A 27,500-nucleotide genomic window follows, 5' to 3' on the forward strand; every position below is an offset into this window, starting at 1 on the left:
GATTTTCGCCACCAAACTTTTGGTTGTGTAGAAGTACCGAGTCATGCAATTAATACTTGGAAATACCCTCAAGCAAAGTTCAAATGTCTCGAAATTATACCTAAGTACATTTCTACAACGTTACTTTCCACTTTTGATTCCCGCAAAAGTGTTTTATTTTGGAGGAGCTAACCGGAAGTCCCTTCATTTAACGGTGAGCTTTGACGCTCGGGAGAAAAGTCGGTGCGTGAAATCACCCGCATGCATATGCGACAGACAATTTCTTTGTGTTGAAGTGGTTATTTATCGGAAGGCAGCCGGGTCGGTTTATATGTTCCCATTGGTGTCATTTATCTGTTCACGAAAGCAGATGAGGAAAACATGCCTGAAATTAATGTAACACCGCTGGGTGAGTACAGCAGCTAGTCAGCGAGCTAAAGCTGCTAGGCTAGTTCCGGCAACATCACATGTTTAACGCAGACAACTTAAAAAGGTTTTGCTTGAAAAGTCTTTTTAAAAAAAAAAATTAAAAAAAAGTAATGTGTATTTTTTCCTCTTGCGGTACTCTTTTGAGTTTAAGCGCCTGTTTTGTTGGCTGGAAATCGCCGAGTAGGTGTGTTTTGTTTTGAAAGGGTGTCCCTGAACTTCTCTCTCCAAGGTGCTGGACAGGATGTCGGCCGCAGCTGCATCCTGGTCTCCATCGGAGGCAAAAACATCATGCTGGACTGCGGCATGCACATGGGGTACAACGATGACGTGAGTCAAGTGTCCTATTCATCTCAGGAAAACATTAAAAAACAACAACAACAACAACAAAAACACGTGGTGACGTAACAGGATGACGAGTTTTTATTTCTGTCTAAACACAGCAGGTCTGGAAGTCATTGATGAATCTGTCCCGTTATTATCTGTAAAATAGTGAATAATGTCAGTCGAAATATCCCGTTTTGTTCCAACTAAAGGACGAGCACCGGAAACAAAAAAAAAAAAAACGTATTCAGTTTATTACGACAAAAGGACCAAAGGAATGAGAGGTATTCCCACCGAGGAGCTGGAATCAGGAGAAATCGGAGCTTTTTTTTGTTTTGTTTTTCATTTAAAAATGACTCGGCAATTATGTGGGTGATAATTAGGTTTAAATATTCACGTCAGAGGAAACCCAAAACCCCAAAAAGAAAAATTCGGCCCACCTGGACATGCAGAAACCAAACAACAAATCACTTCCACGTGAAAAAAATGAAGTGTCTGTGCGTCATTGGAGACCCTGTTAAAGTTGTGGCATGCAGATTAATTATAACAGACGATATACAAATTGTAAATCTACTCATCTGTCCTTTTCCCACCACCTTAAATATGTGAAGAAAAAAATAAAATAAAAACCCTGTTTAATACGGCCATTACGTAATCATAGCTGAAGATTAGATGAGTCCACAGTAATTATCAGAAACTGTTTTGGTCATTATTTAGTCGCTTTTTAAGTTGAAAAACATCCAAATATTCTCTTACTGCAATAAATTGTTTGGATTTTGAACGATTAAATGTCATCTTTCATTACATTAAAAGCACAGACGGAAATAAATCAGTTGCTGCCAGACTTGGTCACACTATCATGTCCCGTAATCCTTCTTATCTTCTCTTACAAGATCTCTGTAGGGAATTTATTTAAGTCCCGACAGCAGCATTAATACAAAACAGGCTTTTATTTTGCATGTATTGCACTGAAAACCTTTATTTATTTTTTTTTATCTCATCTGTTTTGGGACTTTGTAAGAAGAAGATCTGCTGTTTAATCCCCGTTAGATAACAACCCGTTTTATCGTTTCAGAGACGTTTCCCAGACTTTTCTTATATAACCCAGAACGGGCGTCTGACAGACTTCTTGGACTGCGTGATCATCAGGTTTGTTGTCGGGACGTGTCTTCCGTATATTTCAGCCCTCTTTGTCTCAACAATATCCACAACGTGAATATAATCACTTGAATGTTACACGAAATACACCCGTTGTACTTTCAGCCATTTCCACCTGGACCACTGCGGCGCTCTGCCCTACATGAGCGAGATGGTGGGCTACGACGGGCCCATCTACATGACCCACCCCACCAAGGCCATTTGTCCCATTCTGCTGGAAGATTTCCGCAAGATCTCCGTCGACAAAAAGGGAGAAACCAACTTCTTCACCTCGCAGATGATCAAGGACTGCATGAAGAAAGTGGTTCCTTTGAACCTCCACCAAACTGTCCAGGTGCCGCGCTGACGTCGTCGCTGCCCGCTGATGATCTGCCGCGCCAGCTGCTCCTTCTCCTTTTTGATGTTAAATCCAGGCCGTTTGTGTGTTTGTGCTGCCGGCAGGTGGATGATGAGCTGGAGATCAAGGCGTACTATGCGGGCCACGTCCTGGGAGCTGCCATGGTGCTCATCAAAGTGGGATCGGAGTCCGTGGTCTACACGGTGAGTGTAAACAAGCCGTGTCTCAGGCAGTCGCTGACTTTTAACGACCGCAGTCTCAGATTCACGTTTTTAATTTGTTTTTATTTTAGGGAGATTATAACATGACACCCGACAGACATCTCGGGTAAGTGGCCTTTTACTGTATTCGACTGCATTCTTCTGGATTTTATACCTTTTTGCGTTTTGTTTTTTTTCCTATTTTTATTTTATTTTCTACATCATAGGACAAATCGGAGGACATCAGAACTGTTAAAGAACAGATTTATGTTTATGTAATGAGAAGAAAAAGTGTAAACAAAATATCGTTTTAGATTGCTTTGCACACTTTCGGCCGCTTCTTAACCAGCTTCACGAGGAAGGTACCTGGAGAGGTTTTCAGGTAACAGGTGAGACCTGCCAGTAGATTACTGCATCAGTTGTGTCGGTGCACAGAAAACCGTGTTATTCAACTACTAATTCATATGAAGGCAAAAACTGATCAACTACGTAAAGAGAAAACAACAAACCATCATTTCTTTTGAGACATGAAGTTCAGTCTGGCCAGAAAATTTCAAGAACTTGCAGTGTTTCCTCAAGTTCACGTCAGGTTAATCAATCAGGATAATCACTACCCCTAATGAGATGGAAGGAAAATCAGCCGACAAGTGCTCCTTGAAGACTGCTAGAAAAACTCCAGGTGACGACCTCGTGAAGCTGATTGAGAGAACGAAGAGTGTTCAAAGCGGTTATCAAAGAAAAAGGTGGCTACAGAGTTACACGTGTTAATTAGTCGTTTTTAAATCTTCTGTTTTGTGCTACACTGTAAAAAAAACTTAAAAAAAAAAACAACTCGTGTTTGTGTTTGACTGGTACTGTATGTGTGCCGCAGTCTCTTAAATCTTTGTGTTGTACGTTTGCAGAGCCGCGTGGATCGATAAGTGTCGTCCAGACATCCTCATCTCGGAGTCGACGTACGCCACCACCATCCGGGACTCCAAGAGATGCAGAGAGAGGGACTTTCTCAAGAAAGTGCACGAAAGCATTGAGAGAGGAGGGAAGGTAAAAGTTACAGTTTTACAGTTAAATATTATATTTTGGAGTTGGTAAGTTTTGTTTTATTTATGTTTATGTGTTCTAAAATCGTTGTTTTCTTCTCAACCTTCCAGGTTCTCATTCCGGTTTTCGCCCTCGGACGAGCACAAGAGCTCTGCATCCTGTTGGAAACGTTTTGGTACAGTTCAATGAAAAGAAACCCAAGAAGCAATAACACAAAGCTTCCTATTAATATATATATATATATATATTAATATATATATATATATATATATATATATTAATATAATAACACAATATATATATATATATAATAACACAATATATATATTAAGTCTCTGTTAAAGCTAGAAATAAGAGCAAAGACTGATGCGTGGAGATAATCACAGTCTGTCCCCCGTTTGAGTGAAATCAGATAAAGACCATTTTTAATGTCTCCTAATTGTTGGCATTACATTTACATCAAAAGTAATTTCAGCATGGAGTAATTGCACATAATTACGATTCAAAAAGGTCACACATTTTGTCCAGACAGCTCCCTTAAAATGGCCGTATCCATTGTTATTAGGCTTCATAGAATAATGACGGCCTATTAACTGTTATCAGTGGCTCGCCTGACAGTCGCTCTAATTACCTCATCTCACCACGCAGGGAGAGAATGAACCTGAAGGCCCCCATCTACTTCTCCACGGGGCTGACGGAGAAAGCCAACCACTACTACAAGCTCTTCATCACGTGGACCAATCAGAAGATCCGAAAAACCTTCGTGCAGAGGAACATGTTTGAATTTAAGCACATCAAGGCGTTCGATCGCTCCTACGCCGATAACCCCGGACCCATGGTAAAGTCCCGTTTCCTTCCCCCGAGGTGTGAAGCTTTTTTTTTTTTTTTTTTTTTGAAACAGTTTCTCAGTGAAAAGGTGAAGTTAAACATCGTGGGCACTTTCAGGTGGTGTTCGCCACACCGGGCATGCTGCACGCCGGGCAGAGTCTGCAGATATTTAAGAAGTGGGCCGGCAATGAGAAGAACATGGTGAGTGTTTTCAGCAAGTAAGACGCTGTCACCATCTTTAAAAAAAAAAATTAAAAAAAAAATTGTCTTTCATTTAACACTTATTTAAACCTCAAAGAATTATTTGAGAGCATCATGTCAAGAGTAGAGTTTAAACAGAATAAATACACTTAGAAAACAAAAGAACACATTTAAATTAAAAAAAAATTAAAAAGGTTTGGCATCATAGTCTTAAGCCAGACCTGAAGGTATTTTGGGTAACAACACTTGAAACTTCAAGAAACTGATTATTTTTCCAGGTAATCATGCCGGGCTACTGTGTTCAAGGAACTATCGGTCACAAGATCCTGAATGGGCAGAGGAAGCTGGAGATGGAAGGAAGAGCGACTGTAAGATTTCTTTTATTTATTTTATTCTGATTAATGTCTTTTTCTTTTTCAGCTGAGCAGATGAAGTCACATTTTATTCCTATCAGCTTCTCTGTAGCGCCGTTCCGTCTGATTTATCCAAAAAATAAGCCGCAAATGAGCTGCAGACACAGTTGACTTTCTTTCTAAAGCAAATGACAGGAGATTTTTTTTTTTTTTTTTCCCCCCCAAGATAAATGTTTTACTGAAAACCCAAAATATTACACTCCGTCACACGGTAGAAAAACGATGTCTGATGCAGCTCTCTGTTCGGCTCCTGCTGCCGTCATCACGTCATTAAATCACATAATTTTTTTTTTTTAAAAGGGAGCGTCAATTGTTAACATTAAATGTATGTGAACTTTTCTTTCAATATATTTTCCATAACTAGTTCCTGCACAATGAACATGAAATTCAAATGACCTCAGAAAATCAGTACATTTTACATTTTTACTATAACTGTTGTTGTCTTATATCTTTACGATAACCCCTCCCCCGCCCCCCCCCCCCACCCCGTTTTTGTATTATCTAAATTGCCTGTTTTTATTTGCCTCAGTTTTGAAATGTTTTAAACGTGGTTCCTCCTTGTTAATCACTCTGTGACTTTGTTTTGAAAAGTGCTGTAGAAATTTCATCATTATAATTATTATTATTATTATTATTTTTATTATATGCAACAGGCCATCATGAGAGTATTATTGATCTGCTCATCTAACTCCCTGAAAGAAGGTGAATAAACGTCGAAGCATTTGCACGAACAAATAGAAGTTGCGAAAAAGATGAAAGAAAGGTGATATCAGCAAAAAAGACCCCCCCCCCCCTCTCACCTCCCCACCGCCCACCCCCGCCCTCCCACCTCCCACCAAATTCGGGATCAACGTGTCAAAACACCATCAGCAGCCTCTGAGTGCGTCTGTGACTCTTGCAGCTGGATGTGAAGCTGCAGGTGGAGTACATGTCCTTCAGCGCCCACGCAGACGCCAAAGGCATCATGCAGCTCATCCGTATGGCCGAGCCTCGCAACATGCTGCTGGTGCACGGGGAGGCGGCCAAGATGGAGTTCCTGAAGGGCAAGATCGAGCAGGAGTTCAGTGAGTCGCCGGGGGAACATTCTCAAAAAAACGACGTCGGCAGGAGGAGGACGAGGAGTTTCCAGCCGCGCTAACGCTCCCGTGGTTTGTTTTTTTTTCCTTTCTTTTTTTTTAATGGCAGGTGTCGACTGTTACATGCCGGCGAACGGGGAGACGGTGACCGTGACCACGAACCCCAGCGTGCCCGTGGACATCTCGCTCAACCTGCTGAAGAGGGAGATGGCTCTCGGAGGTAACTTCCTGTCGTGACGACGGCGGCGGAGCAGCGCGCATCCTGCAGAAGTTCCCCTTCAGATAAGCTCTGACTGGCTCTGCCTCTGCTTTCGATTTCAAAGTGGTTGTTCAGCGGTTGTTTGCCAGCCTCCTCCGTACAGTGCAGTGACTCAAATTTGTGGTCGAAGGAACACGATTAGTCACGGAAACGGTTTTATGAGTTCACTCCACACTTCTGTCCAGATTCTTTTTTTAGCTCTCCACGATGCGATTTTGTCCCCCTTTTTATTTCTGGTATTTTCAGACTTGTTAGTTGTGCTGGTGACGTTTATCTTTCTTTGTGAGGAGTGCGGTGTCAGTGCGAGACCATACGTTACCTTTAACACCATTTTAATAGGCAATTTAAGTCACATTAGATTATAGAGTTAGAAAGGACAAAATAACATGTAAAGCTGATTAAAGTTCGTCAGTGATGATGAGGTAAAAGATTTGATACGTACAGATTAATTAAAACATTAAAAACACCTCGAAATCAAACACAAAAACACAATGAAATGTAGACACTTTAATATCCAATTTAAGGTATATTTAAAGTAATTAAACATTTTTAAATGTAATTCTTTAGTATTTTTAATTTCCGAAGATACACAGCAGAACGTAATGCAGCGTAATAAAGTGTCTCAGCTCTGAGTTGATTTGCTTTTAGGGAAATGAAAGAAGCGTCTCTTCCTCGTATACACAGAATTACACCTGAATTATAAATGATTATAAATTGCCTCACTTTTCTTGGTTGTGCTGATATGGTTCAGTGCTCCGAGATTCTTCCCCACGTACGTCATCCAACAACATTTTATGCTGCTTTTTTTTTTTTTTTACCATTTTTGTCCGGGGTGTGTTTATGTAATTATTTACTTGTTTATTCACTAATATTTACCACTGTTACTTTGTCGATAGGGCCGCTGCCGGATCCTAAAAAGCCTCGCACCATGCACGGTACCCTGATCATGAAAGAAAACGTAAGTTTGTGTTCACAGTTTTCAAACACAGACTCAGTTTCCAGTTTATTAGGAACACCACACCAAGTCATTTCCCTTTTATACTTTATTATTTTGTCCACGCACTTTATATCGGTGGAGATAGACTAAATAATAAAAGATCTTTCTAAAGCTGAACATTAAATCCTTCATGCTGGTTTGATCTACTGCAGAACTAAAGCATTGCTCTCTATTAAACTTAGCAAGGCGTACCTAATAAACTGGCAATGAGTGGATCTGTGCCCCTGTTATTTGTGACCTACAGTGGCTCGATTATCCTCATTTATCATATTATTATTATTAGATTAGACAAAAGTCGTCATAAAAAAACAAAAAGGTGCACACAATATGAACACATTTACAAATACCTATGAGATATAAGATCGATACAAAATAATTATTTTAATGATTAATACACACACAAAGACTATATATACAAAAACAAATAAAATAAAGATATAGAAATACAGCTTGGACGATGAATGGAAAAGTGTCCGGTGCTGTGGAATGAAATGAACAGTGCAATTATTACTATTATTATTATTATTTTTATTATTATTATTATTATTCTGTGTCTCTTCCTGAGCGCAGAGCCTGAAGCTGGTGTCGTCGGAGCAGGCCCTGAAGGAGCTCGGCCTCAACGAGCATCAGCTACGCTTCACCTGCCGCGTGCAGCTGCAGGACCCGCACAGCGACCCCGACACACTCCACCGGATCTACTCGCACCTCAAGAGGTGAGAGGGAGAGGAAAGGTCGCGGGGTCGCCGCCGCCCGTCAATACTTCTGCATTATTTTTTTGCAATTCATCCACTCGTCCCGTTTCTTCAAACCGCCTCACTGTTTTTCTGCTTTATTTTTTTTTTAATATCCAGTTGCTTTTCGTTTTTGAACAACTACGACTCGAGCATGAGCCGTGTTAGTTGGAGCTTTTACTCGCTGGATGCTCGCGGCGCGAGATATTACATTTTTGAGACATAAAAGATGACATTTAACGCAACTTCTTCCTTTCGCGTTTCTTTTCTCGCAGCGTGTTAAAAGGTTACACCATCCAGCACCTCCCCGACAGCACCGTCATGGTGGAGTCCATCGTCATCAAGGTCTCCTCCTCCGCCGAAGACCCCGACACCAAGGTCCTGCTGCTCTCCTGGAGTTATCAGGTACGACGGCGTCACCGTCTCCTCGGCGTTCAGTTGATAATAAAAGATGTTTTAGATCTTTATCGTCCCACAAATTCTTTTTGAATCAAGGTAGCGTAAAAACACCATGTGTATACAATACAGGATACAATAAAAGATTAATATGAATAAGTTAAAAAAACAAAAACACTGCAACAGAAACCTCATTTTATGCTCACTGTCAAATTGCACTTAAAAAAAATGGAGTGGATACTGAAAATTTGAAAAGTCAAAATGTTTGAAGTATTTATAAAAACAAAAGTGCAACAACAAAGTGCAGCGGAAACAGACTCAAAGGAGTTTCCTCTCATCGACGAGAGCTCAAAATACCAGCACCGGAAAATTTTTACACAGTTTTCCGTCATTTGAAGTTTGATTGCCCCTTTATATATATATATATATTTTTAGGATTTGTAATTTTTTTGTCTTTATTATTTGCAATATTATTTTTTAACTCTAAAGGTACCATTAATTTATGAAATCACAAAGACACTTTCGCTGTAGGTACTTTATGTTCCAGTGAGCACAGTATGAAACAAAGTCTGTACAATCGGCCTCATTAGGTTATAAAATGCTGAAACAATCATCGATGCTGACAGAATTTATGTGACCAACGCTATTGGGTTTAATTGAACGTTTTTTAATATATATATATATATATATATAGTCAACAATTACGTCTCATTGCACCTTTGGAGGTATTCTTTTTTCTTTTTTAGCAGCATAAAAGTTTTGAGAGCAAATTTCTGGCATTTGGCAATCAAAAATCGAATTGTCAAGTAAAAACATATGAAATCAAAGTAAAATCATCTGGATACATTCTCATATCTTTGTTGGTTTTGGTGACAGACGTCATAATTTACCTATAATTTATAGCCTCTTTATTGTGTCACACGAATTTTGGTTGCATTGAAAGTTAAATTGCAGGTTGTGGGCGGGGCCGAGAGGAGGGAAACCACACGGGTGAGAGAAGGGGCTCTGAAAGTGAGAATAGGAGGGCGAGGGGAAAGCTGCCTGGTGAACTGCGCAACGGATGAAGGAGGTTTCTGCGGCCGCACGTGTTCATGCAGAGACACAAAGGCCAAAGAAACAAATACAGCAACACATGCTGTTGTTTTCTGCCTCACTGTTTGATGTTGTCCATCTTCTACAGAGATCAGAGACCCCCAGTTCTGGTATGTGATCTTAGTTTTTCAAAGTCAAAGAGATCGCAGTCCCACGGTGTGCAAAAACACACAGACAAAACAAGAAAAGTATAAATAAGTAACAACAAAGACAAATACAACGGACAACAACCACGGTGACGCTTAACTGCAGTAAATACAAGTACAATGTCGTGCAAATACGGGTCCATAGTGCAAAAGTTCTGACTTTATGGGGCAAGAATTTGCATTTCTCTCTTTCTTCTTTCGATTGGCAGATTTAATCGAAATTCATTTAACTGATTTTACAAAACGCATCGCTCCTTCTCACAGCAGGAGAAATGCAGGTGCAATATCATTTACGTTATCGATTTGATTTATAACCGGCAAAAGAGATCACTTTTCACTGTGGAGTTCAGTTGATTAGCTTGACAGAAAATGGATTCTATTCAATAATTATTTTGATTATCAACTAACAATTAAAGCTTTAGAATTAAAAAAAAAAAAAAATGGGTGAAATTGGTTGTAAAATAATCATTCTCAATCACATTTGTAGCAACGATGCTCAAAATGAATTGGTTTCAGTTTCTTCCGTGTTATTTATGCCGATGTAAACCGAACACTTCTTGTTCTTCTCGCCGCCATTTTTATTTCTTTCGGACATCGATGAATCGAGAAAGTAATCCGAAGGTTGGTCAGTAGGCGAGGCGGCTTTATTTGTAATAAACATTTCAAAAAGACAATTCAAAGTGCTTTACTTAAAAAAAAAAAAAAGACATCAAGATCAAACTTTAAAGCAGCAGATAGAAATTAAGAAGAGTTGAATCGTAACAAATGACAGAATAAAAACAAAAACACAACATAAAGTTTATTTTGAATTACAATTTGCATGATTAGCTCTTAAACCTGAAAAAAAATCATTCTGATGTGCGGTCGAGGTAGATGGCCGCCCATCTCTGAGCCCGGCGCTGTCGGCGGTTTCTTCCTGTTAAAGGGAGTTTTTACTTCCCTCTGTTGGAGGATTTTCTCCCTTAAGGAGGAGTTTGTTTTTCCCTCCTAGTTTATGTGGGAATTGTTGGATTGTTGGGTTTCTCTGTATAATACTGTAACGTCTTGCTGTAAGGACTTTGATGTGTTAAGTGCCATGAAATAACCCGTGTTGTGATTTGGCGCTATATAAATAGAATTGAATTGAAAGTTGAATTGAAGGAATCTTGCTTTTTAATTTTAAGGGATCTGAAAGTAAAAAGCTTAAAATCCGCCGAGACACTTCCTCTCTTTGAAGGTGTTAGTGTTCTTGTTTAAATTGGCGTTACAGTCTTGTCTCTTTTTCTTTTTCCCGTCAGGATGAAGATCTCGGGAGTTTCCTCTCCACTCTGCTGAAGAAGGGCCTTCCGTCCGGACTCTGCTGAAATATCTTTTGTCCCAGAATAACGAACATTTAAAGAGAAATTCACCCTAAAAAACAAAAAAAAACCAGCCCATTTGTGCCCAATCAGATGTTGACCTCAACAACAACAACTCTAAACCGGCTGCCTTTTACTGCCGGGATAGAAATCCTCACAGGCTCCTGCCCTGATTGGTCCACTCTTTCATAGACTCATTTGTAGAGAAATAAAATACTTACATTCTGATTTATCCCTTTTATTTTCATGTACAAAGTCAATTTGAATAAACACTTTCACAGAAAAGTCTTAATTTTGCAGCGCTGCAGTTCAACTTCCAGCTGTATTTCCAGTAGACGTGTGATGTCACTCCTCTCAGTTCCCCGCTATGGTGTAGATGCCCCGGCTCCTCCTGACCCTCCCCCACAGCCAGGTCATCTTCAGGCGCTTCCACTTGCAGTGGCTGGTGGTCATGTAGTAGAGCACGGGGTCCAGGCACGTGTTGAGGATGACGAGCGCCATGGTGACGCGCCGGGCGTTGTAGATGGCGGCGGCGGCGGAGCAGCTCCGGATGACGTCCACGCGGTGCAGGAAGTGCAGCAGGTAGACGAAGTGGGTGGGCAGGAAGCAGAGCAGCGTGATGGCCAGGGTGGTGTTGATCACCCGCACCGCCCGCCGGGCCGCTTTGGTCCCGATGGCGGAGATGCGCCTGGCGGCCAGCGGGTAGCACACCAGGATGACGACGGAGGGCAGCAGGGAGCCGAAGATCAGGCCCAGCGCGCTGTACGCCAGCAGGCGGGAGTTCCACTCCCTCTTGGCGAAGTTCTCGAAGCAGCTGTGGCCCCCCGACCCGTTGGTCTCCAGGGGTCCCAGGAGGATGAAGACCAGGACGGCCACGCCGACGACGCCCCAGAGCGCCGCGCTCGCCGCCACGGAGCACCGGAGGCTCCGCAGCCGCAGGTAAGCGTGCGGGTGCACGGTGGCCAGGTAGCGGTCCACGCAGATGCACGTCATGAAGCAGATGCTCATGTAGATGTTGGCGTAGTGCAGAATCCCCGTGACGCGGCAGGCCACGTCGCCGAACGCCCAGTCGTTCCTGCCGAGGTGGTAGTGGATGCGGAGGGGCAGCGTGCCGAGGATGAGGATGTCGGCCATGGCCAGGTTGCTGATGTAGACGCTGAAGGCGGTGCGGGGGGTGACCCTGAAGGCGAAGACGAAGAGGGCGGCCAGATTCGAGGGCAGACCCAGGACCAGCGCGAGGACGTAGACCGCCGGGAAAAGGTAATACTGGTACTCCGCCGACGGGACGCTGCAGTTGGAGTCCGTCGCGTTCATCACGACGGACTGTTTTGTGACGGATCGGAGAAAGCGAAAGCGGACGCTCGAAGACGTCGCCGCGTCGTAGGCCGTCTTCTGTAACTGCAGTGACACAAATGTTTTCCGTTCAGTCTGGTTTTTTTTTCCCACTTCAACTTTCATGCAACCTTTTAACCCGACTGACAAGAAACAATTACAGTAAAACAGCGTCTCATTCTGCTTCATTTTTATCTTTAGAAACTCACTCCATGAATCCACACAGCTGAGGTTTATTAAAACAAAAACAAAAAAGGACACAAATTACAATTTTTTTTTACTGTGTTTGTTTCAAAAAGTTCAGGCTGCTGTGGAAAAGTGAAGTGAAACAAGACGGAGAAACTCGAAGCCAACAAAATTACACTTTAGTAACAAAACTCTTCCTGAGACGTTGAATATTTCATCTCCCAGACAGATTTTCTTTTCCCAAAATTTGAACCCCGAGTATTAAAAGAGTTGTTGGCGGGTTTTCCCACCTCATTTTTACGAGGTAAACATTTTCCAAAACACCCGATTTCTTTTTCGCGTGTAAATTAACGTAAAGAAATAATCGCTTACCAAATATCTTAATGATCTCCAAATGTGAAAAAAAAAAAAAAAAGTCTCGGCGACAGGTTGGAAACGTGGGTAAAGCTTTGTTCCGTCTGCGCTGCTCTTCTTAACCTGCAGTGAGTCTAAATGTCTGCAAACAACACACTGCTCTGCTCAGACGGCTTCATTTCCTGTTTCAGTGGGCAAGGTGTGAAGGTAAGAGAGTGGGAGGAAACCAGCGCGTGACTCTTTACTATGGTTGGAGTCTACTTTTAACATCTGCCCACTGCAGCATAATAAGATATACGAGTGTGTTAATAACTTGTGTTTTTAAAAAGGAACATCAATACTTTAAGTTTAAAAAAAAAACAAAAAAAAACAAGCAGAAGATTTCTCCATTTTAATTTAAACACCGAAACGAGCGTTTGAGAGAGAAAAGTAGTTCAATTATGAAGCATGTAAAAAAAAAAAAGTACCACAGAAATTAAGGGGGCTTCTTCTTTTTGTGCTTGAAAGAAATACACTTCAGATTTTTCTATTGTTGTTACCCATATTGTGTCATTCTTTTAACGGCTTTTCCCAAAGTCTGTCCCCGGTCCTTTAATGGTTTAATGGAGAAATGTATTTATTTTTTTTACACGCTATTTAAACGCAAACCGCAAATGTATTCGTCTGCAGACGCACACACACAGCGTTTCCACTTCTCCATTTCACATTTCCATTAGGTTAGGTTAGGTTAGGTTAGGTAGTTACTTTATTAATCCCCGAGGGGAAATTTTTTCGCTACAGCAGCATACAGAAGCAATGAGATAATAATAGAAATAATAGAATAGAATAGAATAGAATAATAGAAAAGCAATAAAATAGCAGTAAATAGCAGTAACACACGAGATAAAGAAAAAAACAACTCCGAAGAGAGGAGAAAGACTTAACAAACACACTCGGGGGGGAAAATCGAAAGAGTATTGAAAGTATTTGCACCCTTTTTGTTTCTTATGAAAGTTGGCGAAAGAGACAGAACGCACATTTAATGTGCGCTATTAGTAATTCAAGTAACCTCGAGAACCTCTCCACCAGGTCTGGTCACTGCACACATGCAGCCTTCATGGAGGTGAAGAGGGGTTTTTTTGGTTTTTTTATCTGCTGGTGTCTGTGGTGGCTGTCTTGTGGCTCCTGAATGAACACTCCTGCCGAGTGTCGTCAGGTCTCTTTGATATTGAAGACTGATGTTTGTTGACCCATTCAAGGACGTCTGTGTTTTCTCTCTGCAACAAAGATTTGAACTCGATGCTTCTCTGTTGCTGTGGAGTTTCCTCTTCAGTGCATTTGAGTTTCTAACCTGTGATTGTTCGGATTAGTCTCCACTCTTCTCTTTTTTTTTTTTTTTTTTTTTTTTTTTGCAAACTGGCAACCTTCAAATGTAAAAGAGATCCATCTTAAATTCAGATTCCTCGTCAATATCTTCTACAATATCCCTGACGTCGCGTTACCTCTAACTTAAAATGATGCCGTTCAATTTCATGCAGCGAAGATACAAGTTTAAATTTGTAGAAAAGAGAGAACTGTAATTTCTGTGGTAATCAGCTTCTTCAGATGGACTCAATTTGAGTTTTAAGGGGAAAATGTCACAAAGGTTCTGAAAAAACATGAAAAAAAAAATGTGATCAGAGTCGTCGGCTACGATACAGTTCAACGTGCATCTTTAAAATTAAGAGGCGTTATGCACAAGAAATAAAACCGTTTGAGGAAACCTGCATCCGAAGGGACGGAGGATGGAGCGCATTTTCTGAGATGGATTTAACTTCTTATTCGGCGTTTCCTCCTTTTAAAACATCTGATTTACATCGCTTTGAACTTTGAACAGTTGGTCAATTTTGTTGATAACATTCATGTGAATTTAATTTGTCATTCAGCCACATCATTAAATTCAACTTTCCTTAAAGTTGGTATCAAATTCTTTTTTTCCCAGCATGTCCCTAAATACCTGTTACGGCCTGCGGTCACAGTGTTGACCACGAGGTGGCAGCGTTGTGTCATCGCTGTTTGTGAACTACAGGTTTAGTACCAGAAGCTGCAGCTCAAATACAGGCAGGTGGGAAGCTCATTTTTATCTGGTGTAGAATTATTTATAGTTTTTTTTCTTGAAAGATGACGCTGCCGTTACTCTTTACTTCGATTAAAAGTTGGAGGTTGGAAATGAAATGTTAACTGTAACACTCAAGTCTGACGATAAATCGAAGTCTCTCTGTTGGAGAGGATGTGGTGTCAAAAGAGACGCTTCCCACATTTTCTGGGATTGTCCTAAATTGTAAGTTTATCAAAGATAAAATTAAAAAAAATTTCCTTCCGACATTATTTGTGGAAGTAAAGTTGTGAACTTTATTAAAAATGTTCCCAAAAAAAACAACAACGAAGCATTAAACAGGTACTTTACCTTTCTTTCACTAATTTTGAAGACCAAAATAAAATTTTAACAAAAAAACAACAACCTGCTTTTACAAACCATATTTATACAACGGCGCCCTCTTGCGGTCGCATCGTTACGTACTCGCTAAAGTTACTACAGTTCATTTTGAGGGGAACATTTGTGCACCAAACATCACGGCAATCTAAAATCTAAAAAAAAACAAAAAACAATGTAATGCCGTTATCTCATAATCCTGATTTAGTCATCTCGAGAAAAACGAGCTTTTGTTTTCTCACGATAACAAGATAATCAACTCGAGATAACGTCGTTTGAAATCAGAATTGCAATCGCGACTGTTCTCGGTTTCCATAGAAACCCTTTCAGTTGTTATTAAGACTAAAAGCACGAAAAGTCAACGTCGTGTTGGCCTTTTCAAAAGGAAGTCAGAGCGCCACGAATGTCTGTACTAAAATATCACATATATATTTAATAGTAGCTGAGATATTTCAGCCTGGACATGAAGTGGTGGACTGTGGATCTTTGTTCGCGGGGAGTTTTGGTGCTGACGTCAGACAACACGACCCCGTGAGACTACCGAGGCGCCGCAGAGTCGAAAGACTTCCAGTAGCGAGCAGCTCCTCTGATCGTCCCTCATCCCGCCTCCCTCTGCAGCATCGAGCCGTCGCCTAGCAACACCAGCCTCCGTGTTGTTGTTGTTGTTGTTGTTGTTGTTGTTGTTTTTTTCCCCCCCTCGGGATCTCGTCCGGCCGAGTAGACGCACTTCACATCTGGTCATTCGATATCAAACCCCATCCTTTGATGTCCTCAAAAGCATCACGTGGTGAAACGGACGCCTTTAAAAATCAACCAGGCAAAAAAAAAAAAAAAAAAAGACGACAATTTTTCAGGTGGAGAAATTCCTCCGTTTAAAATCCTTAACTTCAGCTCGGTGTGGTGATATTGCAGTAAAGTCATTGTAGCTCGTCTGTGTGTGTGTTTGTGTGTGTTTTGTGATTCGGTGGGCGGGGACCGAACAAGCCTGCAGCTCTTCTTGCCCTACTTCCCCCCCCCCCCCGCCTCCCCCCCCCCCTCTCCCTTAAAAACAACGTGAGCAGAAAAACAAACGTTCACCTCCATCGTCCGAGCGTGTTCGTTGAGCCGAACTGACGAAGTGAACAAAATGTCCTGGCCGAGACGAAGCGTACAGAGGAAAGCACTCCCCGTTTCCTTGTTTGTTGGTCTTACCCTTTCTCGTCTTGGATCAGCGGAGAGCGGCTCCTCGCATTATTTATAATCCGCTCACGGTGTCGTTTTATTGTTTACGAGCAGCTTTCCACTTTTAAGAACGTTTAATGAATGCGTGTGAATGACTGGCTGACAGCCGGCGGTATTAAAGGATATTTTGACGATGGCAAAAATCACTTTTGATCCAGAAACCTTCACATTTAGATTTTATATTCATGGTTTATGTAACTTATAAGTAGCATTTATCTGTGAAAATAAACAGCGTTATTGCATTGATTTCTGTTTTGTTTTTTGCACGACAGTATAACCTGATGATAAATAATGATAATGTTAATAATAATTTCTGCTGAAAAAGGCTCGATTGATTTGACTTTATTAATGCCAATGACTACACTTTTTTTTTTTTTAATGTTGTATTTTATCCCTTTGAAGAGGTCAACGGTGATGATCCGGATGGCTGGGTGAATATTCGATACCAGTTTCGCTGACTCGGGGAAACGGACTTCCCGAAATGTACTTTTCCTTTGTTTTTTTTTGTTTTTTTTGTTCCAGCTCTTCCAGCCGTGACCCAGAACTCACCCTCTCCTCTCCTTTATGACGTCCTCTGGCCGTCTCTGCCACCGGGACCTCGGGGCGGTGGCACTTTAAGCTATTAGGCTCAATTTAACACGATTTCACACTCAAATGTGGCCGAGCACAAAACATCTAATGACTCGCTGCTCCTCGGAGAATCTCTTTTATTAGTACGGCGTGTTCTTTTCGATGGACATCCTGATGACGTGTTCATGACTTAAATGGTGTTTTTTGTTTTTTTCCTTTTTTCTTGACGTAAAGTTGGTGTTTTTCTACATTTTCTAATCGGTGAATCTCATTAAAAGTCAAAACTGTCGACTTTGTTCGTGATTCTCCTCTAAGTTGGTAGAGCTGGTTACAAATAAATGTTTGTTTTTTGTTTTTTTAAGCTCAACACTAACTGGATATTTGAATTTTGGCTCATTTCCAGTCTATTAAACTGTTTGAAAGCCGCTTGATTTAATCCATTTTAAGGTATTAGAGCAGCTGTAGTTCCTTACTTGGAATTAATAATACATACACAGCTAAACAATCGATTTTTTTGTTTTGTTTTTAACCCTTTCTGTCATCTATATGGGCTTCTACTTGTTGAATACTTGTTGAACAAAATGCCTCCAAGCTTTTATTTTTTTTTTTTTTAAAGGGGTTGGATTTTAAATCATTAAAAAGAAAACAGTTTTACCAAATTTTATTCAAACAAGATTTCATATCTCTGCATTTGTTGAGGATTTTTGTGAAACCACAATTGTAATGTAATTCTGCAGTTCTTATGATTTGATTTGATTATGTGAGTTTTAGTCTTTTGATGCTCTTTATTTTTATTTAAATTTACTGTGTCAGCAGCTCTTTGCTTTGTGGTTTTTTTTTTTAGGTTATTGGAAGTTGGCTGTAGAGGAATCTTTGTTTTCGGTTACATCTTTGTGCATTTTTTTTTTTAAACTCTACACGCGTGTTTTGAGTGCGATTCGAGCGTGCCACGTTTACAGGTCGTCATCGGAGAGGACCGAGTCAACGTGCTGCCGCGAAGTCAAGAGCGTGAACATCTCCCCAAAGTTCTGTTCGACGCAGCTTAACTAACATCTGCGCGCTAACTCGGTCAAAATTAGGATACTAAGATTTCTAAGGTGCAGCAGCTGTCATTTTTTTTTTTTTTTTTTTTTTTTTTTTTTTTTTTAACATATTTATCATTTTGCATGTTAGCGTGCTAATATTGCTGATAGTGCAAAAAACAAAGTCCTTTGATACGTTGAAGAATTCCCTTTTAAATATGAGAAATTTTGCTTTAGCATAAAGACAATGGACACAGCGAGTTTTGCCACAAACTCTAAATAAAAAAATATGTACTTTTTAGGCTGTTTCGCATTCGGGAGCAGCGGGATAACGCATCGTAGCGTAAGGATGGGAAACGGCGAGCAGGGGGTTAAAAAAAAATAAAAATCTGCTGACCAGTGTTTAATCTATCAAAAAAATTTGAGGTTGTAAAAACTGCAATTTTAAAGGAGAATGTTTCTTTCTTTTTTTCTTAGTTATTTCTTTGTTTCGAGTATGTAGACGAAGATAAGTCAGCCAGCTGCTAACAGTCGCTTCATACGGGACGGTACGTGCAGGCTACCATCAATCCACTCATCTAAATCTTGACAAGAAAGCAAACGAGCGTTTTATTTTCCAAAATGTCCAAAATATTAGAATAGAATTTTGCTTTTTTTTTTTTAATTTTTTTTATTTTTTACAATGAATAGAGAAGTCTGAGGCTTTAACATGAACACACAAATACTCTCCTGTAATGACGCTGGTGTGTTTCCATACTGTACGCTTGGTGCCAGAAAATTAAGAATTCATTCAAAATTTCACTTCTGGAGAAAACGCGTGTGCCGACAACACGTCACGTGTGCGTAATACAGGACGTCCGTGCGTAATACAGGACGTCCGTGCGTAATGCAGGACTGCAGGACGTCCGTGCGGCATCCGAACACGTTATGTCGGCTTGCACCTGCAGTCGGAAGGGACGGCGGCGCGACCCGAGGCCTCCCTTGCAGCGGACCGGAGAAGGGGAACGAAAGTAGGTCACCGTCCCGGAGACCCGCTCGTCTCTCCCGGCGATCCCTCGCTTGCGGCGGCGCTCGGCGTCTGACGGAGGCGAAGATAGGAGTCGACAGCTGCCTTCCTCTCCGCACAAAGGCAGGAAGGACTCGTCCCTCGGCCTGGTACATGACACACGCAGTTGGCAAGGAGATGGTTCCTGAACATGAACATCACATTATCTGATACGATAGCTTCTAATCTGACACCCCCCCCCCCCCCCCCCCCCAAAAAAAAAAAAAAAAAAAAAAAAAAAAAAACCAAAAAAACCCCTCAAAATCCAAATCTGAAAAGGACTAGTTGGGACATTTTGGGACATTTATGATTAATGCCACTATATAGGCTATTTCTTCTTGACGTAAAGATGCAGCCAGCAGACGTATTTCTGTCCTCGGACACTTCGACAGATACACATACAAGAAGTAAAGTTGAATGAACCTTTACTTTAAGAATCTTTTTTGTGAAATTGAAATGAGACAAAAAAAAATAAATAAAAGTATGTCGAAATAAGCTTGCATATCTTTCTCTGTTGTACAACACAGAATGAAACACAATGTGCTAAATCACCTGTTTCAACAAAACAAGGCGTGGCTTCATAATTCACATTTTTGCCGAGTCATCACAATGACACAACTTAGATGCTAAAACTACTAGCCCAATAAAAAAACGTCTCTCTTTATGTTAACACTTTCTGCTCACAAGCTTTACTTTTCAAGGCACTCAACGGTATGACTCCGGCCACGTCATGTGACCCTATTGGCCACAAAAAAACAAAAAACAAAAAACGAACTGCAATAACACATACAACCACCAGGGGGAGAAGTTAAAGAAATCGAAACATCAATTCAATAAACAGAACAGTCAGCTTAGCATACAGACTGGAAACATGTGGGAATGACACCAAGCTGACGTTTAACATGTTCCCCACCATTTATTATTTTAGTTTTAGTTGTTTTGTTTCAAGTTTGCTCGCTAACGTTTGCTGGAATTCAAATTCAAGACAGATGATAAGAGGAGCTTAAACGCAAAAAAAATGCCAAACGAGAATATTAATCCGCTGATGCTTTTATTCATAAATTACCGGGAAGACTAAAAGAAACGGCAAAATTTTAAAACGTAAATGTTGACTTATTCCTTGAGAAGCCAAGTTGAAGTGTTTAGCCAATTAAAAACCCAATCAAATGGAAGTGGAATATTTCCGAGCCACCGCGACGCTCCTGCACACCACATACTAAGATCATGTGCTGCTATAATACAATCCAGAACGGTGTGGATTGTACACATGCTACCAAGTTTGCTGTTAAGTTTTTCCTGCGGTGTGCACTTTGAGATCAGCCGACTGCTGACTCAGCAGCTTCACAAAGAAGCAGTGGGCGCTTTGATCTCAGATTAGTAAAAGGAGCTGGGGGGAAGAGGAGGTAGGGGGAGTCAAAAGACAGAAACTACTGCTTTAGTCCACAAATTAGAGGACATTAATGTAAAAAAAAATAAATAAAAGAATAACCTTCTTCCATATTTGACCTCCAGCAGAACTAAAAGACTAATATATTCAATAATGATATTTATAAGCAGTGGTGGAGGAATTATTCAAAGCCTTTTCTTCAGCAAAAGTAGAGATACCACATTGTAAGAAATAATCTGTTACATGTAAAAGTTCTCTTCAAAATGTTTCGCAAGTAAAAAAAAATATGCAAGCGCAATCAGGAAAATGTATTAAAGATTAAAGTACGTACTGAGATTCTACAACGAAAGATTAAATTGCTGATTGTTTTCTTGATGAAATTGTTAGGTTGGTGAGCGTTAGTTAAAAGTGGCATCTTCACAGTGCTTTTGTCAAACTTATTAGAAATAAATGAAGGTAACTGAAATATTTAAAAGAAAAAGAGGGAAATCTGCCCATTTGAGAAGCTTGAACCATGAAATGTTGGGTATTTCTAAAATGAAAAATACTTGATTTGGGTTTCATGCTCTGCTTGTGTTTTATCAGTAAAAAGAGAATTAAAGTTGTGAAGTAAATACAGAGCAGTAAAAAGCACAATATTTCCCTCTGAAATGTGGAATAAAAGCATAAAATGCCATGAAAAGAAAATATTCATAAAGTACAAGATTCTCAAATTTGTACAAAAGACTTTGAGTAAATGTTTCATTCCAGCACAGGATAAAATTTAGGGGTTCTCCATAGTTACCACGGTTTACCCTGAGGGGAGCGTGAATGTCTGTACACAGTTTCATTACAATCCATCAAATGCTGTCAAGACAGTTCACTCAAATGTAAAACCCAGAGTCTGAGAATCGCCAAAGTCACTAGCATTCAACCTCTGGGGACCATGAATATCTCGACCAAATTTTTTTATGCAAATCCATATATTCAAAGGGTAAAGGAACGTTTTCACCTGATTGTGGTGCTAAATAAAAAGTCAGTGAATCACCATAGTTGGTATGATTTGACCTCTGGGGACAACAAATATCGTTACAAAAATGTTGTGCCAATGCGTACATGAGACATTTCACTAAATAGAGGAAAACGTTCAACTGATGGGGGTGCAAATGGAAAAGAGGATTACCAGAGGTAGTAGGATTCACCCTCTGGGGATCATGAAAATGTTTCCAAACTTTTCACTGGATAGATAAAAAACCTTCACCTGATTGAAAAGTCATAAGGAATACCAGAGGTAGTTGGATTCAACCTCTGGGGACAACGAATACCTTTACAATTTTTCTTTTGCCAATGCAAATATGAGACAATTAACTGAATAGATGAAAACGTTCAACTGCTGATGCTTACAAATGAAAAGTCAAAGGATTAACTGAAGCAGTAGGATTCAACCTCTGGGGACAACAAATATCTTTACAACATATACAGACCACAAAAAAATATATTTCACTGGATGCATTTTATTTGGCTGTGAGAGATGAAAACGTATAAAGGATCAACAGAGGGAGTGAAATGGATTCTCTGGGGACCATGAATGTGTACAGTTTTCAGCTGTCGGCCAATAAAAATAAAAAAAAAAGCAGAATATTTGACAGCTCTACCCCTGATAGAGTCTGTATCGTTCCTCAGAGATGTGGCTATGTCAGTGAAAGACATTTAGTCAAGACACCTCTACTCCGAGTCGATGAGATCATCTCCATTCATGGCCTGAGCCGCTGCCTTTTTTTTTTTTTTTTTTTTTTTTAAAAGCCGGGATAGGAAGGAACAATGGCGCTCAGTGAAAACCTGCAGTGAAATCCCAAGCAGGCGCTCTTTCGCAAAGCTTTCCCATTTCCTGTGAATTAATAATAGCCTTGCTGGGAAAATGGATGCACTCAGCACGGCGTCATTTAACAGCTGCATGGGAAAGTAGGAAGACGTGGCAGCAATGCGTTAAGGGGTAATTTTAAATTGTGTTGTTTTTGAGTAATGTAATTCGTTTCAGTAAGCCGGGCTTTTAAAATTAAATGGATTTCAGTTTTCACAGCAGTAAAACATAATGACCCGACATGGAAAACACACCGCACTGTATCAGAGGTGTGGAAAGTTGAGAGGGATGAATAGCTGAAGCCGCTGTGGGTGTTTGCTTTTCCACTGACTGACACCAGACAGTATAAAAAAAAAAAAAAAAAAAAAAAATACTGTTTTTCCCTCTCCTTTATTATTATATATTATATTATTATTGTTGTTGTCCTTAATTGTGGAGAATCCAGAGAATAACAGGACAAATGTGAACCCGCAGCAGTGTAACACACAGTGGGGTCAATATTTATTTAATGTTTTGACATTAAAATCTTTCCTTTTTGCTGTTTTAGTAGAAAAATAGTTTAAAAAAAAGAAAAAAGTCAGGGTCACTTTAATACTTCAGTTATGGCGGGAATATCTGCTGTATTCATTCAAATGAGTTGGAACGTGACGTCAATATTCTATCGTGTTGCTTTCAAGTGCTACGGGAAATGTCAACGTTTTTCCGAGTTAGTCGCAAAACCACGAAGAACGGCTGGTTGGAACTCTGAATTTGCGGGTGATCGGTACATATACTTCACTTGAAAACATTATTTTACTGCATTTCTAGAAGGAAATAATATACTTTTCTATCCATTAGACCCACGGGACATATTTAGTGACCGATTACTTTGAAAGTTAAACAGAGATGCAAAAAAAATAATAGGTAGACCTATTGTTATCTTTAAAACTTTGCTGGTGATACTACTTCTACATATGTAGTCGAAACTTTGCTTTTGTCGTATCTTCCATGCTGCTGTAATGAATTTTTTTTCCCTTGCGGGATCAATAGAGTCTATCTATCTATCTATCTATCTATCTATCTATCTATCTATCTATCTATCTATCTATCTATCTATCTATCTATCTACCTACCTACCTGTCTGTCTGTCTGTCTGTCTGTCTGTCTGTCTGTCTATCTATCTATCTATCTATCTATCTATCTACCTACCTACCTGTCTGTCTATCTATCTATCTATCTATCTATCTATCTATCTATCTGTCTGTCTATCTGTCTATCTGTCTATCTATCTATCTATCTATCTATCTATCTATCTATCTATCTATCTATCTATCTATCTATCTATCTACCTGTCTGTCTGTCTGTCTGTCTGTCTGTCTATCTATCTATCTATCTATCTATCTATCTATCTATCTATCTATCTATCTATCTATCTATCTGTCTGTCTGTCTATCTATATCTGTCTATCTATCTATCTATCTATCTATCTATCTATCTATCTATCTATCTATCTATCTATCTATCTATCTATCTATCTATCTATCTATCTATCTATCTATCTATCTATCTATCTATCTATCTGTCTATCTATCTATATATCTTAAAGATTTTATCTAATGCAAAACTTAGGTAAATCGACCATTATCACCATTTGAAATCCTCATCTGCGGTGTAAGAAGTAACCACAGCTATTCACAGTGGTGGAAAGTACCTAAGTACATTTATACTCAGACTGTATTTAAATAAAGCACTTGTAATAATTTCGTTTGCCGCTGGAAATCTTCTGAATAGGTGAACGTTAAACCGGTCACGGTCGTTCGTCGGAAGCGGAGGCTCTAAATTCCGAGCTTCGCCGGGGCACGCGAAGGCAGCAGCAAGGGTCCAGTGCGGAGCGAAGCGGCTCCGGATCGTCAGATCGGGACTGAAGGAGCAAGTGAAGCGGCTGCAGGAGCAGCAGGAGACGGGAGGGAGGCTCGGCTTTTGTCGGATACCGACACCGCTACTTTTTAAACTGCAGGCGCAGGAGATGAAATCGGGGTTTTAAGGCGCGTGGACAACTTCTCTGCAGCCCAAGATGACGGTGGATTTTGAAGACTGCATCAAAGATTCACCCCGGTTTAGGTAAGAACATTTATTAAAAAAAAAAAAATAAAAAAAATCTCTGCATGCTGATTGTGTCGTTGAAACTGTTGAACGCCTTCGATTCTCTGCACGGTTGTTGGTGTTCACGAGGTAAATCCACGGTATTTGTTTTCTAAACTGCTGATTCTTCAGTATTTGACCCGATAAATGTTGGATTATAAATCAAGAGTTTTCGGGAACATCTGTGCGCCTTTTTTTTTTTTTTTTTTTTTTTTTCCTTTCCTTTCTTTTCTTTTTTTTTTTATACACAGCCTGCTTTCTTGGAGCAGATGAAGATGAGCAATGCGGCCATATGAGTTGTCACATGGTCTGAACTGGGGAGCTGATATCAAAGCCGCAGATTGGGATTTTTTTTATTATTATTGATATTCATCGGCATTTATTTGACATTGAAGACATGATGGTCCTGTTTGAGAAGAAATAAAAAAAAAAAAAAAAAAAGAAGAAGAAGTGGAAATCATTTACTTGCAGTGATTTATGGCAGGAATTCACCATTGATTTCCATTTATAAATGAGCTCCTGCCTCATTGGAGTTGATTATTTTGACATCATTTTACTGTCACTCCAACACAAGCTGGATGGAATTAACTTAAAACAAACAGGAGCTGGTTCATTTTCTTGCCACTCTCACTTATTGGTAATCGATTGATTGTTTGAGCTCGGGTTCAAACACTGATCACGTGGATTTACAGGGAAACTGAAGGTTTCCACACAGACGGTGCCGAAGCCCCCCCCCCCCCCCCCACCCACCCCACCCCACCAGACCGCCCTGCAAACAAAGGTTACATAAACAGAGCAGGAATTTTTTTACACCCACATCCGAACCTGGTCCTCTGCTCCCACAGAGCCGAGAGCCTGTCAGGCTGTGAGAAGGGAAACACTGACCCCGGGGTTCCTTGTCAAAAGTGTAATCAGATCCTTTACTTCAGGAAAAAGTTCCAGTACAACATAGTAAAGTCACCGAAACGCTCCGGGAGTACAAAAAAAAAACAAGTCAGGATGAAGTCATTACAAATACAAATAGACAGATTATTAGTTCTGTTTCTTAAATTATTTTTTTTTCTGCCGTAGTCGTGTGAAACAATGTTTTTGGCGACCTTGGAAGTCCTTGATCTTCATACCTTGAGTGATTATCGCCACAAATTCTTCTAATTTTTCACGCATTTTTTTTTTTTTATCCGTACGCCAGCTGTAGTCTCTGCCGAACTTGCAAAAAAAAAGACAGCTGCGTTTTCACAGAAAGATGCATTATGGTTTATTAAAAACTGCAAATATTTAACAAAATAAATGTGGATTCCAGCTGGCTTTAGACTTTTTTTTTTTTTTTTTTTTCCAGTCTTTGCCCCTTTAAAATGACATAAATGCATAAATTAACTCCCCTTATTGGGCATCAAACAGTTGTGAAATGATTTAGGAGCCCCAAAAAGACGCAGGTTGTTTGCCGGCGGAAGTATAAAGTTACACAAAACGGAAACACTCCATCAAAGTACCTTTTTAAAGTCGTACTTAACTGCGCGTTATGCTTCGTGACTTCCTGCACTTTGCACTCGTGCAAAAAAAAAAAAAAAAAAAAAAAAAAATCTCTGCTCGCAAATCAAAGACTTCCCAGACTTTGGCAGCGGCACCTTTTTTAACGACTGCCATCTGGAGCCGGAGGAAGCGGCGCGATCTCAACCTTCCCCGTCCTCCTCGTTTCATATGCCTGGCGGCGAGGCCACCGCGAGATGCCGAAGACTCGCCGACCTCGTTATTTACGGGCCGCGTGTCTTTGCGTCTTTGTGTCTTTGATGGGAGGATGAAGTCGTCTCTTATCTGTGAATGCGGAATGAAAATGTGCCTCCTCCTCCTCCTCCTCCTCCTCCTCAGGTTTTATCTCACCGGTCACACAGAGTTGTTCTCATAACTGATCTTCTCCTCACAGTTTTTACAGTGCGTTTTTTTGTTGTTGGATGCTTTAAGTGACCAGAAAGAGATGCTGAAAGACAGTAAAACGCGTGTTTTCTGTAACGGCTCCTTTTGTGGGGCTAAAAGCGGCGCCGTTATTTAACAACCCCGGAGGTGGATGACTGGATCTAAAAACTAAAAAAAAAAATAAAAAAGCTGGCACGACACGCTGCAGCTTCCCACACGGGTACAATCATGCAGGAAGTCGGTTCTGGACGATTATCGCCGACGTGAGGCTTTTTTTGTTTTGTTTTTCTCGGTGAGTTTGGACCGCTCGTTTGATGAATCACTCGTCGGCAGTTAGATTCATCTCCCCCTCAAAAAAAAAAAACACATCGGCGCGAGCCCGAAAGACGTCGGGGGTCCGACGACGAGCGACAGTCTTAACGTTAAAAAAAAGTTTAAGGTCATAAAATGCTTTTAAAAGTCTTTATTTTTAACACCCGAGATGTGAGATTGCGCCGGCGAGACGAGGCGGAAACGAAAGTTCAGTTCGAGTCGGCTCGAAGGTTTCTCACGACAGGTTTGAAAGAAATCCACGTTTCTCAGAGCTTTTCTCCAGAGCCTGAGCCATCGAACCGCCTTCAGTCGCCTCTTCGACTCCCGGCTCGTCCGCGACGTGACGCTGACACGGTGTCCTCTAGTGGACGGACGGGCGTATCACACGCTTCGGCCCCAAAGACCTCCTGAACAAACTGTGTGTTTAGTCTCCGAATACTCGGGACAGATTGTGACGCTTGCTCGAACCGCCGACGCTCTTGCACGTCCGTGCCGGTCTGCGGCGATTACGCGGTGTTTGCTCCGGGACAACGCCGGCCGACGTCCCGGGCGGCCTCCTCTCCGCCGACGCGTCGACGCGACGTCGCACTCGGACGCTGAAAACCGACCGTGTAGGGAAAAAAAACAAAAAAACAAAAACGGGACCTCCAGATGTTCCGGCGGTGCAAACCGCTACCGATCGGCTCGTCCGCCGTCAAAATAGGATTTTAAAAGTTTGTTGTTCTTACGAGACTTCTTACTTCCTTTTGATTGGATGGATTGGACTGGATGGATGTGACACGCAGTCGGATGGCAGGGTGAGGTGAGGG

At 40.8% G+C, this 27,500-nt stretch overlaps 3 protein-coding genes across 5 annotated transcripts in view; 2 read left to right on the forward strand and 1 right to left on the reverse strand.

Moving 5' to 3' along the window:
- Positions 1–203: 203 nt before the first annotated feature.
- Positions 204–11,166, forward strand: ints11 (integrator complex subunit 11). Its single transcript, XM_069141689.1, has 17 exons — positions 204–388; positions 638–735; positions 1,805–1,878; positions 1,993–2,221; positions 2,329–2,427; positions 2,517–2,551; positions 3,327–3,465; positions 3,573–3,637; positions 4,111–4,300; positions 4,408–4,491; positions 4,770–4,859; positions 5,806–5,968; positions 6,090–6,200; positions 7,136–7,197; positions 7,807–7,949; positions 8,243–8,372; positions 10,879–11,166. Exons 1-17 carry the CDS (start codon positions 361–363, stop codon positions 10,942–10,944), a joined length of 1,806 nt encoding a protein of 601 aa, XP_068997790.1. The 5' UTR covers positions 204–360; the 3' UTR covers positions 10,945–11,166.
- Positions 11,167–11,234: 68 nt separating this feature from the next.
- On the reverse strand, positions 11,235–16,260 carry LOC138193544 (lysophosphatidic acid receptor 6). The gene is made up of 2 exons (XM_069141691.1): positions 12,829–16,260; positions 11,235–12,336 (listed from the first exon to the last, which is right to left on the reverse strand). Exon 2 carries the CDS (start codon positions 12,250–12,252, stop codon positions 11,293–11,295), a length of 960 nt encoding a protein of 319 aa, XP_068997792.1. The 5' UTR covers positions 12,253–12,336; positions 12,829–16,260; the 3' UTR covers positions 11,235–11,292.
- A 7,987-nt stretch (positions 16,261–24,247) lies between these two features.
- The window catches only part of acap3a (ArfGAP with coiled-coil, ankyrin repeat and PH domains 3a), a 62,472-nt gene continuing 59,219 nt past the window's right edge, over positions 24,248–27,500 (forward strand). For all 3 annotated transcript variants that reach the window (XM_069141685.1, XM_069141688.1, XM_069141686.1), the window contains exon 1: positions 24,248–24,447. In XM_069141685.1, coding sequence (XP_068997786.1) covers positions 24,401–24,447 — 47 coding nt within the window. In that variant the 5' untranslated portion in view covers positions 24,248–24,400. The remainder of the gene's footprint in view (positions 24,448–27,500) is intronic.

Source organism: Embiotoca jacksoni, unplaced genomic scaffold, assembly GCF_022577435.1.
Source record: "Embiotoca jacksoni isolate LCO1_2020_lvr unplaced genomic scaffold, fEmbJac1.0.p SCAF_9, whole genome shotgun sequence".
Taxonomy (NCBI): domain Eukaryota; kingdom Metazoa; phylum Chordata; class Actinopteri; family Embiotocidae; genus Embiotoca; species Embiotoca jacksoni.